The following is a 12,345-nucleotide window of genomic DNA, read 5'->3' as shown; positions in this document are numbered from 1 at the left end:
TTTGGTTTGATTGCAATTTGTAGGCTGTAAACTTGCTTAGGAAGTATTGGCCAACCCGGAAGGAAGAAAAATTGCTTTAGCAAGGACCACGAAGATCGCGGGAGCTCTGTCGTTTTTTTTTTTTTTTTTTGGGGTTGCTGTACGAGATTGGCTAAGCCTGTTAATCTCGTGAAATTGATCGAACCAGATATTAATTTCACCCTGAACTTCTGAGAAATAGTTTAAGCTACTATGAAATACTTACAGGAACATGTACTATATCAGCAACAGCCAGACAGGAAACATGCGGAAAATACAGGATGTATGGCGATCTACACATATTGGAGAAGATAAAAAATGTACTCCTTTGAAGATCACACATGGTAAGAATGCATAATCATTTGGTAAGCAATACAAGCGTGGAGATGAAGTGAATAACGGGTGCCAATTATTACTCTTCAAGCCACTCAATTTTTGAAAGTGCAGGAAGCTAATGTCTTGACTATGTACAGTTACACGGAAGTAGTTTTATTAATCAAAATACATTTCTCGATGAACGAAGAAAAAAAAAGTACTTTACCTCTTTGGAACTTAAATAAATTTTTAAAGTATAGTGAATTTTAAGATCCAATATATAAGACTTTAATTTGGTCTCTTAACTTTGAAAAGTATATTTTTAATCTTTTAACTCTAAAATTGCTAATATAAAATGATGCCTTTTTTTAAAAAAATAAAAATAATAATCACTAGTTTTGAAAAATTAAACTTAATATATTAACATTTAAGAATGTTTTAACATTTAAAATCTCCATATCATCATTTTTTTTTAAAAATGATTTTAGGGTTAAAAAAACTAAATATTCTTGTTCAAGTTACAAACCGAATTAAAACATTGATCAAAATTAAAAAACAGTATATTTTAGCATATAAGATTATCAATAGTTTTTCGTTCAATACGAATTCTAGAAATAATTCCTGCCATCAAACCAGGATCAATTGCACAAGCAATGGATTTGAAACAGTCACAAGGAGAAATAAGACTACTTCAGTTATACATTATTTACAGTGACTGGAATATCTAACAATAGGTAGAGGAATTTTTCCCCAACCAATGACCAGGTTCGTTATATTCTACTTCATGTAATGACGTGAATAAAAAGCAGGACAACATCATTTACAGATTAAATAAAGAGACTGATCAGGAACACGTAGGAAGATATTTGGTCAGGGATCTGCTTCACCGGCTACCTGGTCATCATCACCTGAATCATACTCATCTTCACTTAGCTCTTCATCACTGGATGTATTTTCTGTGGCAGTTCCGATGTCTTCAGGCTTGGCATGCTTCTCACAGTACTCTGAACAATTAATCAATGTCAAATTAAGAACTTATGGTCTGCAAGAAGAAAGCTTGATAAAGTTCTCATAAAATAAAATAAAATAAAATAAAATAGCGATTAGTATTAACTCTTGTGGGGGGGGGGGGAATCTCATCGAAGAATTTGATAACAAAAATAAAGCCATGTCTTCTCCTTTCTGAAATACATATCAGAGAATATACAGCAACTGGGTCTCAGAACAGTCAAAGCTTAACTAGAGCATGTGACAAACTTCAAGACCAGACTGCATTCATCCTTCACATTATGCCATCTCCAAAAAGGCACCATGAGTTACCGCTGGTAATGTATTATTTTAACACTGGTGCATGCGCGATCTTCCATAACAGGTTATCATATACCACAACTAGTAGGTTTTATAACAAACTAAGCATACAAACCTTCAGAAATAAACTCCAAGAAGTTTGGTTTAGCTTGCACACGTCTGTTAGTATGTGTATAAAGCAAGCTAAACCAATTTTAACTGAGTTAATCTCCGAAGGTTTGAATGCCTTTTTTTTCCCAAAAAAACAAAGAAGTTTCGTGTAGATCCTATAGTTATTGGTACATCGTAACCTGTTATTGACAATTATCCTTGAACCAGCGTCCGATATATCAGCTCATGACCAAACTCTTAAAAATTCCATACTATAACTTTTCTTAAGGAAAAAAATATGCAATCAATACGCCTTTTCCTATAAAAAGCCTCCCCATGGTTTTATGAGGCACAAGAAATTCATCTGACAGTAAACTCCTACTCCTACACAAGTTTATACATCTCACTGGTATTTTAGGTCATGGTGGGATGGTGGCACCATTGAAGAAAGTTGCTGCCTAGTAATAGCAGATGGTGGTAGAATTAGTTCTATTGGCGGATAAGAACTTGAGAAATTGAGATCCATAATCCATAATGCCAGGAAATAGAAGAGAAGTAACAGTACTTTTGTTAATTACACGATAACCAAAAGTGTTGTGTATGCGCGTGGATGAACACATATTTTGCAATTTGCAAAGAGATTATAGAACTCTACATCTACAACCCTGAGGTCAAAAAGCAACATGGATCTCTCTTGGTTTAGACTTTAATAATAGATATTACAAGGAAAAAAATGAAGAAAGAGAAGATGTACAGAAGGTAGTCTTGAGTACAACTGGAATAAGCAGAAGCAAGTTTGCAATATTGGCCAATGGTTGCGCAGATCAATTAGAAACAAGTGATCAAGGGGCAAAGCCCAAGAAATGGCCCCAACCATAATACCCAAAATTAAAAGAAGACGGTGAATGAGATCAAGAATTATGAAAAGGGAAAAGAGAATAGGAAAAGATGGGATCAAAACCTTTAACCCTTTGTTCATATGTAGCTCTGTCACGCATCATTAAGGCTGCAGCTTCTCCATTTAAAGGGTCTGATGGATTGGGATATAGAAGAAGTTGTGGTAGAAACACCTCAAATACATTAACAAGATCTGGAAGAAAACATATATGTGCATAAGACAATCAACAGAAAAGAAAAAATAAATGTAAAACCGAAAAGAAACCACACATTTTCTCAAAAGGCCTAGAGAAGATCATTACCAAACATAGGGCTCCAGGTCTGATTAATAACATCTAGACAAACCGAACCTGACCTGAAATTATCATCATATAACTACAATGTGCTCAGGTATGCACTTGTTCACTCCTCAAACCTTAATGCGTAATGAAGATAACTCAACACAGTTCCAGGAATATAAATACTGGATGCTTACATCTCATCAACATTTGGGTGGTAAATCTTATTGACAAAGCCTATGGAAGGAGATCTATATGGATACGCATCTGGCAGCTCAACTCTTACTTTCCACACACCTCCATGATAAGGACCTGCCAGAAATAATGACACGGATGAAATGGAGATTGAATAGAAAGGAAGATGACTGAGACAAACCAAAAACTATTTGAACAGGAAACACAACTAGCGATTCTTTTTGGGCGTTACAGCCACAGGTATCCTTCATATTTTCACCAAGCATAAGTCCCTTCTCCAAAGGATCATTTAGCAGCCGAATACAACTACAACAACAAAGCTTTGTCCTGTCAGGTGAGGTTAGTCACATGGATTGCATTATATCAGGGGGTTCCATACTAACTCATATAGAAACCTGATGCAATTAGGATCTTGCTCCTAGATTGAAAAGGAGAAACACTGTCTCCTCTAACAAAAAAAAAGCTAAACGCTTTGGTTAATTTGATGTTATGAACCAGGACAGAACAACAAGGAAAGGGCAAATCATGGTGATTTGGTATGACTTGAAAGTCCATCCAAAATCTAGCTCCTTTGAGTCTCTTTGGCTAAAAGTTAGTACCATTTGGCTAAAGAACTCTACAATATGTAGAAGAGAACTCAGAATCAGAAGCAATATGTGTTAGTTTCTTTGTCAAATAAAAATGAGGATATATTTTACAAAAAAATGAGGCCATAAATAATTGTCTTTGAGAAATATGTATTATCAGCTATTTGACTTTTGGAATGTTACATCCATGCTACTCAAGGATTGAAAGTTGTTCACTGACGGATACTAACGAACAGGAAGTGAAACTTCTCAAGGACTGATCTGCGTGGGAATAAGATTCTATGATCAAATAGTTATTTTTCAGGTTAAAATGATCATTTTCTTACAAAAGTAATCAATAGGATCCTATGCCGAGAGAAATCAATATAATAAATACAATAGACTGAAAAATGGGTATACAAGAATGGGCGTCTCATCTTGCTGCCACCCAAATCTAAATCTAGAAAACCCAAATCTATAAATGGTCAAATAGCTAAATTCAGAAAAAAGGGAAAACATAATCCAAGAGCAAAATAAGATCAGAAAGAAGAGGGCAAGAAGACCCATTGAACTTTAAAGCGACAATTTTCGTATAAATTAGCCAAATACTTCATGTGAAGCACTAAAACGAGAAACAAAGCAGGACAAAGGAAACTTACTATCACTGGGTCCGTGGAAATGCACATAAAATTCTTGCATTCCATCGTTAATCATCTCGACCTTGTAATCACTCATCATCCTGAAGAGGGGGAAAAAAAACCAAAATCAAGTACAGAACAAGCAGGACAAAAAAACGAAATTGAGGATAAATAGAAAATATGGATGATTCACAGTTTCATCAAGTCCATCTCTCGCCGCTTGCTTGGGGAAGACATCTTCCCCTATGGATTTTTCTTCTCTTCTTTCTCCTTAGCAACTCTGATGGAGAGAGAAGGGAGGATTGTGGGAGACACCTGTGCTGCAACTTGGAGAAAGCAAAACCGGTTGAGTTAGCAATAAGGGAAAAGGAAAGGAAAAACTGGAGGGATAAAAAGATAATAAATAAATAATAATTAAATAACATGCCTTGCCTTACAATTTCTTCTTTCAAGATTCTTCCAATTCACTTTGCCTTTTCTCCGTCATTTTGTTTGGAGCCAAACTCTGGAGGCTTGGTTTAGGCAGCTGCAGATAAAGAAATTAGAATACCAGCAGTTCTCCTCCATCACAAATTACAATAATCATTTTTAAAGCAATTATTATTTTTTTCCTAAATATAAGGTTTATTTGAGTTATATTTTAGGCCTCAAGTATGTTCTGGCGCACTCATTGATTTATGGTAATTTTATGTTGATCTTTCCAAAACAAGCTTTTACCACAAGCGTTACTGAAAACTGTTGACTGTGCGTACAATTCTTTTACGTTATGATATAAACACTCTTTCTATTGTAATAATGTTCAGTTATAAATACGAGTTGGTCTAATTAGTAAAAAGTCAACTCATAACTTATAAAATCATAAGTTTGTACCCCAAAATGATATTGATAAATGATTTGTAAGTATCTCTATAAATGTTTTCTAAGCATAGAGGCATGTATTGATAAGTTTTTTTTTTTTTTTGCCAGCAAGATACAATTCACCTAAACTTTATTATCATGTGTTCCCCATAATCACATTTCAATATTAGACTAAAAAAATCTGTCTTGTCAGTAATTTTTTAGTAAAAAATATTTTGTTTATTTCTTCCATGTTCAGATTTTACCACTTCTTCCTTAATGCTCTCAATCTTTTCAAATTATCCTACTACATAGACGCATAACTAATTTAAAAGCGGCAACAAGTTTTTAGCCTCTACATAATTTAAAAACTTCTTAAAACCAAACTTCATTTTAACAACATGAAGCCAACTAAGAATTCATGAGAAGCATCCTAATAAAACCACAAGATCTGAAGTTTCCCAGCCACACCAACACATTAATATTCATCTTCATATATAACTCAGTCATTCATATATATTGTTCTAATTTGTTGATGAAGTTTCAACTTGTCTCCTATTGTCCTCCATCTCAAGACCATGCTTATTTTCATCAATCTCCCTTCCACAAATCATCATGATAATCGATTGCCCTGATGCCAATTAAGTCGATGCATGTTAGAAGGGAAAATATGGGATATAAATCTTATCAAAATTGAATTTTTTTCAGAATCTGAAAACATAAAGCAAAAATAATTATGGCATGCAATCATCAAAAAAAAAAAATCATATGGGCATGATTCCAAAAGAGCAAGAGGAAAAGCTTAGACATTTGAAATGCAAGCGACAAACAAGGCAACAGATCAAAAAGTTACATGATGGTATTATAAAAAGTTTCATTATCCAAGGCATCGCCACAGAGATATAAGTAAGAGAATAATATAAAAACACAAATGTGCTTCTTTATAAAGGAATATGTCTTAACTCTTTCAAACTCTTCTCTTTTTGGATAATGAATCCTAACTATTATCTTCGAACAACCCTTTAAGCACAGGCACAAGCACAAAGTGACACTTTTAACCTTAAAGGAAACTACTTCAACGTACAACACAAAAACAAAAGAAACTACATTTAAAAAAAATACGAAAATAACTAAGATGATAAAAAATTAAAAATGTAATTAATTCACATTTAATAATAGACAACTATATATAAAATTCAAATAATAACTTTCTAGATTTTGGTAGCGGATTTTGGTTTGGCTCATTATCAGCTCCAAAATTCAGGTTGAGTAAACCAAGATAAGATGATCCTATGCCACAGATACGTACCCATCATCACACGCCCATAGCTTGGGCGATGACTGTAAGATATTAAGGCATTAATATAACAAATAACAATCTATGACAAGTTAAACTATTTACAAGTCATGAGCAGTGTAATTTATTTTTTAAACTGGCCCTCTCTTAGAAAATATGCTCCGGAGTGTCAAATATATATTTTATGTATAGGGTTAATATAATTTTTTATTTCTCAAATTTATTTTTATTTTGATTTTGATCCCTCAAATTTCAAATCATAAATTTTTGTCCTTAAATTTCTTTTTGTTTACAACATTAGTTCATATAAATCAATAAAAATTTGAATTATTTTGTCCTTTAATGGACCAAAACATATAGTTTGAAACTTGAAAAACCAAAACTGAAATGAGAACAAAATTGATGAACTAAAAATTATATTAACCCTTTATGTATCATGTACAAATAAATGTGAATTTTCATTGAAGAAAGAGATCAAGGAAAAAAAAGTCTACTATGATCATGTATAGCTAGGCAATTATAAAAGGGATGAAAAGGAAATTAAGTTACAGTTAGAGATAATTATAAATTTCAACAACTTGCAGCATGTCAATTCTTGATAGGCATCATTTTCCTTCTTATAAAGCCACCGCATGAAAAAATATATATTCTATTCGTCCGAAATTTTAAACTCCCTAAAATCAAATCAAATGATGACTTCAAAATAAGTAGGGTTGATCCATGTGACATCATATACTTCCCTTGGTCAAGACACCATATTGTGCCAAAACTCATCAGTCATTTGCTTTTATCAAGAATACTCTCAACATCATATTTTAGATCTATCTCCCAAAGTATTTTCTAGAGAACTGAATTGGATTGATGAGACTTACTATTTTCTTCCGAGCAAGTGAGTGAGTTGCTTTGGATTTGATTAGTGGTTCCGACGCTGATTCATCATCATCACTATCAATGTTATTTGGAGAATGCCGATTCTGGAATCTCCGACATCGCAGAACAAAAACATTGAAATAGTAGTTGACTAAATCTTCTCGGCTTTTCTTAGGAAAAGATTTGAACATACGATCCCAAAGAGACTTCTTGCGTGATGGGAGGTTTGATTTCAACCCGTCCTTGAATTTTTTCTCTTCTTCATATGTCCAGTAACGGCTGACCTCCTCTCCTACTTTATCAAAGTTCCACTGGTAAAAGGCCACATCCAATTCCAATTTGACTTTCTCTCTATTTTCAACAATGTGTAATTTGACACACTCCACTGATCCTGGTACTTGGCACTTGCAAAAGTCATTTCTTCCCTTACCAATAGGATCCCTTTGATCGAGAAGTCTATGACGATTTACACCTTTTAATGGCCATATTCGGGTCCCCAGCCATTTAGGATCACTTTTAGAAGTCATACCAGTCCAGTCTGGTACCGAAGCCTGATGAGTTGGCCCTACAGGGATGGTTAGTGTGCTACATTTAGCAAGGGCTTTTTTCTCACCACGATCTTCAATGAGTGGACTTTGAGTATTCTTCGAATCATCTTCAGTTCCAATCGGAATTTTTGATGAGACTGGTACAACAGGTGCGGCATTTTTACGTGGAAGCCTGTTATTACTGCACTTCAACTTTTCCCTAGGATTGCAAGTTGTCCCTGGGTGATCATCATGCATGGAAGGATGCATCCTCATGCCCTGCAAATTAATTAAAGAAACCAGTGATTTAAGATTTTATTACATGAAACCTGAATTATTTGCAATTCACTTTAGTGGAATATATAAATAGGTGCAATATGATATATGTTTATCAGTATACCTTGAGAACGAAGCTCCAATAATAATTCAACATTTTCTTGCAAAAACAAATCATACGTGTTCTATCACAATCTACATACACATGGTATTAATAAATATAGATCTGTTACATATTTGATTAACAATTATCTTACTTCACAATTTGACCAATAGATTTGGGGACCATGCCTATAGAAGGGTTCACAAATTGACTTACATCATGCATGTGCTTGTTACTAATTAATTATGTGTTTAAATTTTAAATTGTTATAAAATTTCAGCATAGTTGTCACCCTCTTTTTTGGATGGTAAAAATACTTTATCAAAACGAAACAATCATGATTGTTTTATATATAATGTTTGAATTGTATACCTTAGCTTGTGTTGAAGGGGTTTAAATCACATCACAACGCGTTGTAATGACGAGACACTTTTATTCTACTCTCACAGAGACATACATTAAATACTTTAATGTCAGAAATACAGTAAAGGGTTAAAAGGATTTTATCTATCAACTAAGCTAGGTTTCAACATGCATAGAAATATGGCATGTAGCCAACAATAATATTACCCATACTTAAACAGAAGAATGCGTATGAAAAATGAAATTCATATCCTCTATATATATATAGTCAAAGCATTTCTTAGGTGGTTGAAAAGCTAATAGGTAAAAGTTGGGAATAGAAAGAAATTAGAGTCCAAAACTCCAAGTACTTACAATTGTCATGGAATATTCAAGGCTATAAATATTGAAATAAAAACAAGAGAAATATAATTGAATAAGGACACAAATAAATATAATAAGTCATATTCTAGAAAATACACAAAGTGTGCTTATCTAGGAAGCTTGACAGTTTTCAAATAAGGGTATAAAATTATAAATACCCAATTTACGGTTGAGCACCTCTCATTTTGGACCTTGTATAGTTCAAAAGCTAACATTTACCTATCATGAGATTTGCAACATTTTCACAGCAATAACTTATGCTTTAATTTTGGTAAATGTCAAACCCAAAAAAAAAAAATCAAAATCTCATGATTTTCTTAAATCACCTCAATTCCGTCTTAAAAACACTATATAAGAATTTGATTGAATGACAGTCAAGAATATATAGGACGTTCTATAGAGAAATGGGGAAGAATATGGAGTGTGAAAACATAACATAATATTGTATTAACAGATCAAACATAAATTATAAGAGTTGTATAACATCAACTTGAGTTATATGGCAGCTAAGATCTACCTAAACAAAAAAATTTTACCTCAAAAGCGAAATTTTACATGTATGAGCTATAAACTTATGAAGTAATAACACATGCTTAAGCAATTTAAGGTTAGCCAGCAACACAATTTTCATACAGATTTTTAAATTAATTACCTGGCAATCATCCTGTTCTTTGCTTGACTCAAAATTTCTTTTCATGAAGACAGCCTCTCGAAACAACAAAACTTGCTTCTTGATCTCCTCCTCACTTTGAGAACTCCACTTTGATCTTTCAAATGTTGAAAAAACTATAGGATCACATGGATTCTTTGCAATGCTAGTTACCCAACATAGCATTTCTTGCATAGACTTTCTTTTCCTCTTACGCCCAAAGTTCTCCTTATTAACACTAGATGGATCTAATATCAAGACATCATCGTCATTGTCAAATCCCTTGTCTCCATTAGGCAAACTATGCACATTATTGTTCGCTTCATTATTATGAGATGAATCCCCTGCATCTATTGCATTTACTGGTTTCTCTGCAATGATCTTCCTACCACTAGACTCTTTCAATGTTATTGCGTCATCAATATTGCACAAGTTTCTTGGCATGTCCAAACCAAGAAATCCACCATCCTGGGCATTACTCTTTACTCTATCAGTATCAAACAATTTACTTCCATTCAGAAAATCATACTTACTCTTGAAATCATGAATAGGAGATATCTTATCTCCTCTATCTTGAGAGATATAATCCGACAATAGCCTTCTTATTTTATCTTGAAGCTTCACCAGTTGCCTATCAAAGTTGATTCTATCATCAATCAAACTGTAACCAAGTACCCTACCCTTGGAAACTTTTATGAGCCATATCTCTAAAATGTCTAAATACTTACAATAGATCAACTTTGCCGATGAACCAATATTTGCACCTAACCCAGATTTTTCGGCCACCAAATTCCATAAATTGTTTTTAGAGACTGCATCATACCCCCCTTTCCCTATCACAATTAAGAATAAGGTTTTCAAATCCACCAGTTGCCCATTACCAAGCATTGGTGGAATAGGTCGAAAAGAATTATGGGCATGGATCTCTTTCAAGAAGTCAATGAGAAATTGATCAAATGAAAATTTGACCCCATCATATTTAACTTTAACGCCTCTATAATCTTGTTCTCTCTCAGATTTGGCCCCATGAGCTTTTGAAAATAGGTTGACATCTATATAAACTCCAGCATGTTCAAACTTCTTAGGGTTGTCACCGAAATCTGTAATAATTCTGTCATCAGGTATTGACCACCTTGCCATATATTTTGAGCTCAAGTCCTACAAGTAAAATTGTGGTTGTAATCCTTTACTTGTGTTCATCCAGAGTATGTAGATTGACAATATAAAGAAAAAGAATGAAAAGAATAAAATTCGAAACATAAATGATGTACAAGTGTGCAAGACATGAAATTAAGAGTAATTATAAATTTGGTTTGATAGAAATTTTGTTTTAGTAGAGAAAATAGGATCAAAATAGGGTTTTGGAAAAGTCCCTGTGTTTTATCCCTCTTTAGCACAACTTTCAAGTTCTATGGTTCCTCTATTCACATATGGATATAATAATTGGGAAGAAAATGACAAAAATTCAAGTTTTGAATAAAGACAGAACCTCTTCATCAAAAGAACTTAACAAAGTAGATATACTATAGAGACCACTAGAATTTAGTCACACAGGTTTTTTAGTAATCCTTTTGTGACATTGTGGTAGCTTCTCTTGGGATTTTATATAGCCTAAATGGTATTCAAGGAGTTATGTATGGTATATGAAATTAGGTTATCCCCACGATGAATGATAAGTTCATTATGCATCTCATGAAGTCGATAATCAACTAATTCATATTTGAATGTTTGTTGAATCGTAATAGGAATCGCTCTCTCTAGCGTCATTTCTTCTCTTTTACAAGGTTTAAAATTGAGATCTTCAAAATTGAGTCATGAAATTAAGAGTAATTATTATATTAGGTTTGATCAAAATTTGTTTTGGTAGGAAAAATGGGATCGACCATGGGGTTAGGGAAAAAACTAGGGTTTTTGGAAGAAAAATTGTGTTATATCCCTCTTCATGAAAATTTTCATGTCCTGTGATTTCTCTAATCCATACAAAAATAATAATTGAGAAGAAAGGGGCAAAAATTCAAGTTTTGAATAGGGACAGAAACTCTTCATCAGAAGTATTCAAAGCAAAGTAGACATACCCTATAGATTGCAAGAATTCAAGCAAAGGGGTTTCTGTAATCCTTTTGACCTTGTGGTTCCTTCTCTTGGAATTTCATATATTCTAAAGAGGCATCTAATTTGTTATGTATGGTATATGAAATTAGGTTATCCCCATTCATTGTACAAAGATCGATGAATGACAAGTTCATTATGTATTCCGTGAAGTCTATCTCGATTAATTGCACATTTGTTGAACGGTAAATGGAGATATCTCTCTCCAACGTGATTTCCCTTTTTACAAAGTTCAAAATTGAAACCTTACTTACTGAGTGTGAAATCTTTGTCATTTAACCCAAATTTCATTACTATAAATTTTATATTTTATAATGAAAATTGATATTAATATTAAATATAAAAATTTTCATAAATAATTCACGATATAAAATATTAATAATATATAATTTTTTATGCACAAAGAACAAACTCCATTGACAATAGTGACTAATCTTGCAACATCTAAACATTTTATTATACTAAGATTAGTAGGTATGATTGTGGGCAGAGTACTGGAAACCATACTAGTCATTATATTTAAGTTTAACCAGTCGAGTTCAAGAGTTAGACTGATCGTAATTAAAATAATATAATTTAATAAAAATGTATAAAAAAAAAAGTTCATATATAACCCTAAAAGAATAATATTTAAATAAAATATATG

At 33.0% G+C, this 12,345-nt stretch overlaps 2 protein-coding genes across 3 annotated transcripts; both read right to left on the bottom strand.

Moving 5' to 3' along the window:
* Positions 1 to 939: 939 nt before the first annotated feature.
* Positions 940 to 4,760, bottom strand: LOC114727760 (ubiquitin-conjugating enzyme E2 5-like). 2 transcript variants are annotated; one of them, XM_028914482.1, is made up of 7 exons: positions 4,743 to 4,760; positions 4,499 to 4,631; positions 4,327 to 4,406; positions 3,104 to 3,218; positions 2,931 to 2,983; positions 2,693 to 2,821; positions 940 to 1,337 (listed from the first exon to the last, which is right to left on the bottom strand). In XM_028914482.1, the coding sequence occupies exons 2-7, from the start codon at positions 4,540 to 4,542 to the stop codon at positions 1,204 to 1,206; spliced, it is 555 nt and encodes a 184-aa protein (XP_028770315.1). In that variant the 5' UTR covers positions 4,543 to 4,631; positions 4,743 to 4,760; the 3' UTR covers positions 940 to 1,203. The 2 variants fall into 2 exon arrangements, with proteins under 2 accessions (XP_028770315.1, XP_028770316.1); XM_028914483.1 differs by having other exon boundaries at positions 4,499 to 4,625; positions 4,743 to 4,759.
* A 2,500-nt stretch (positions 4,761 to 7,260) lies between these two features.
* LOC114727838 (AT-rich interactive domain-containing protein 1-like) lies at positions 7,261 to 10,730 on the bottom strand. Its single transcript, XM_028914607.1, has 2 exons — positions 9,594 to 10,730; positions 7,261 to 8,115 (listed from the first exon to the last, which is right to left on the bottom strand). The coding sequence occupies exons 1-2, from the start codon at positions 10,728 to 10,730 to the stop codon at positions 7,261 to 7,263; spliced, it is 1,992 nt and encodes a 663-aa protein (XP_028770440.1).
* Between the last annotated feature and the right edge of the window lie 1,615 nt (positions 10,731 to 12,345).

The sequence above is a fragment of the Neltuma alba genome, unplaced genomic scaffold, assembly GCF_004799145.2.
Source record: "Neltuma alba isolate B1F8T4 unplaced genomic scaffold, ASM479914v2 tig00012508_pilon, whole genome shotgun sequence".
In the NCBI taxonomy this organism is placed as follows: Eukaryota; Viridiplantae; Streptophyta; class Magnoliopsida; order Fabales; family Fabaceae; genus Neltuma; species Neltuma alba.
Note: the sequence above shows the minus strand (reverse complement) of the source record. Positions and strands in the feature narration are given on the sequence as shown.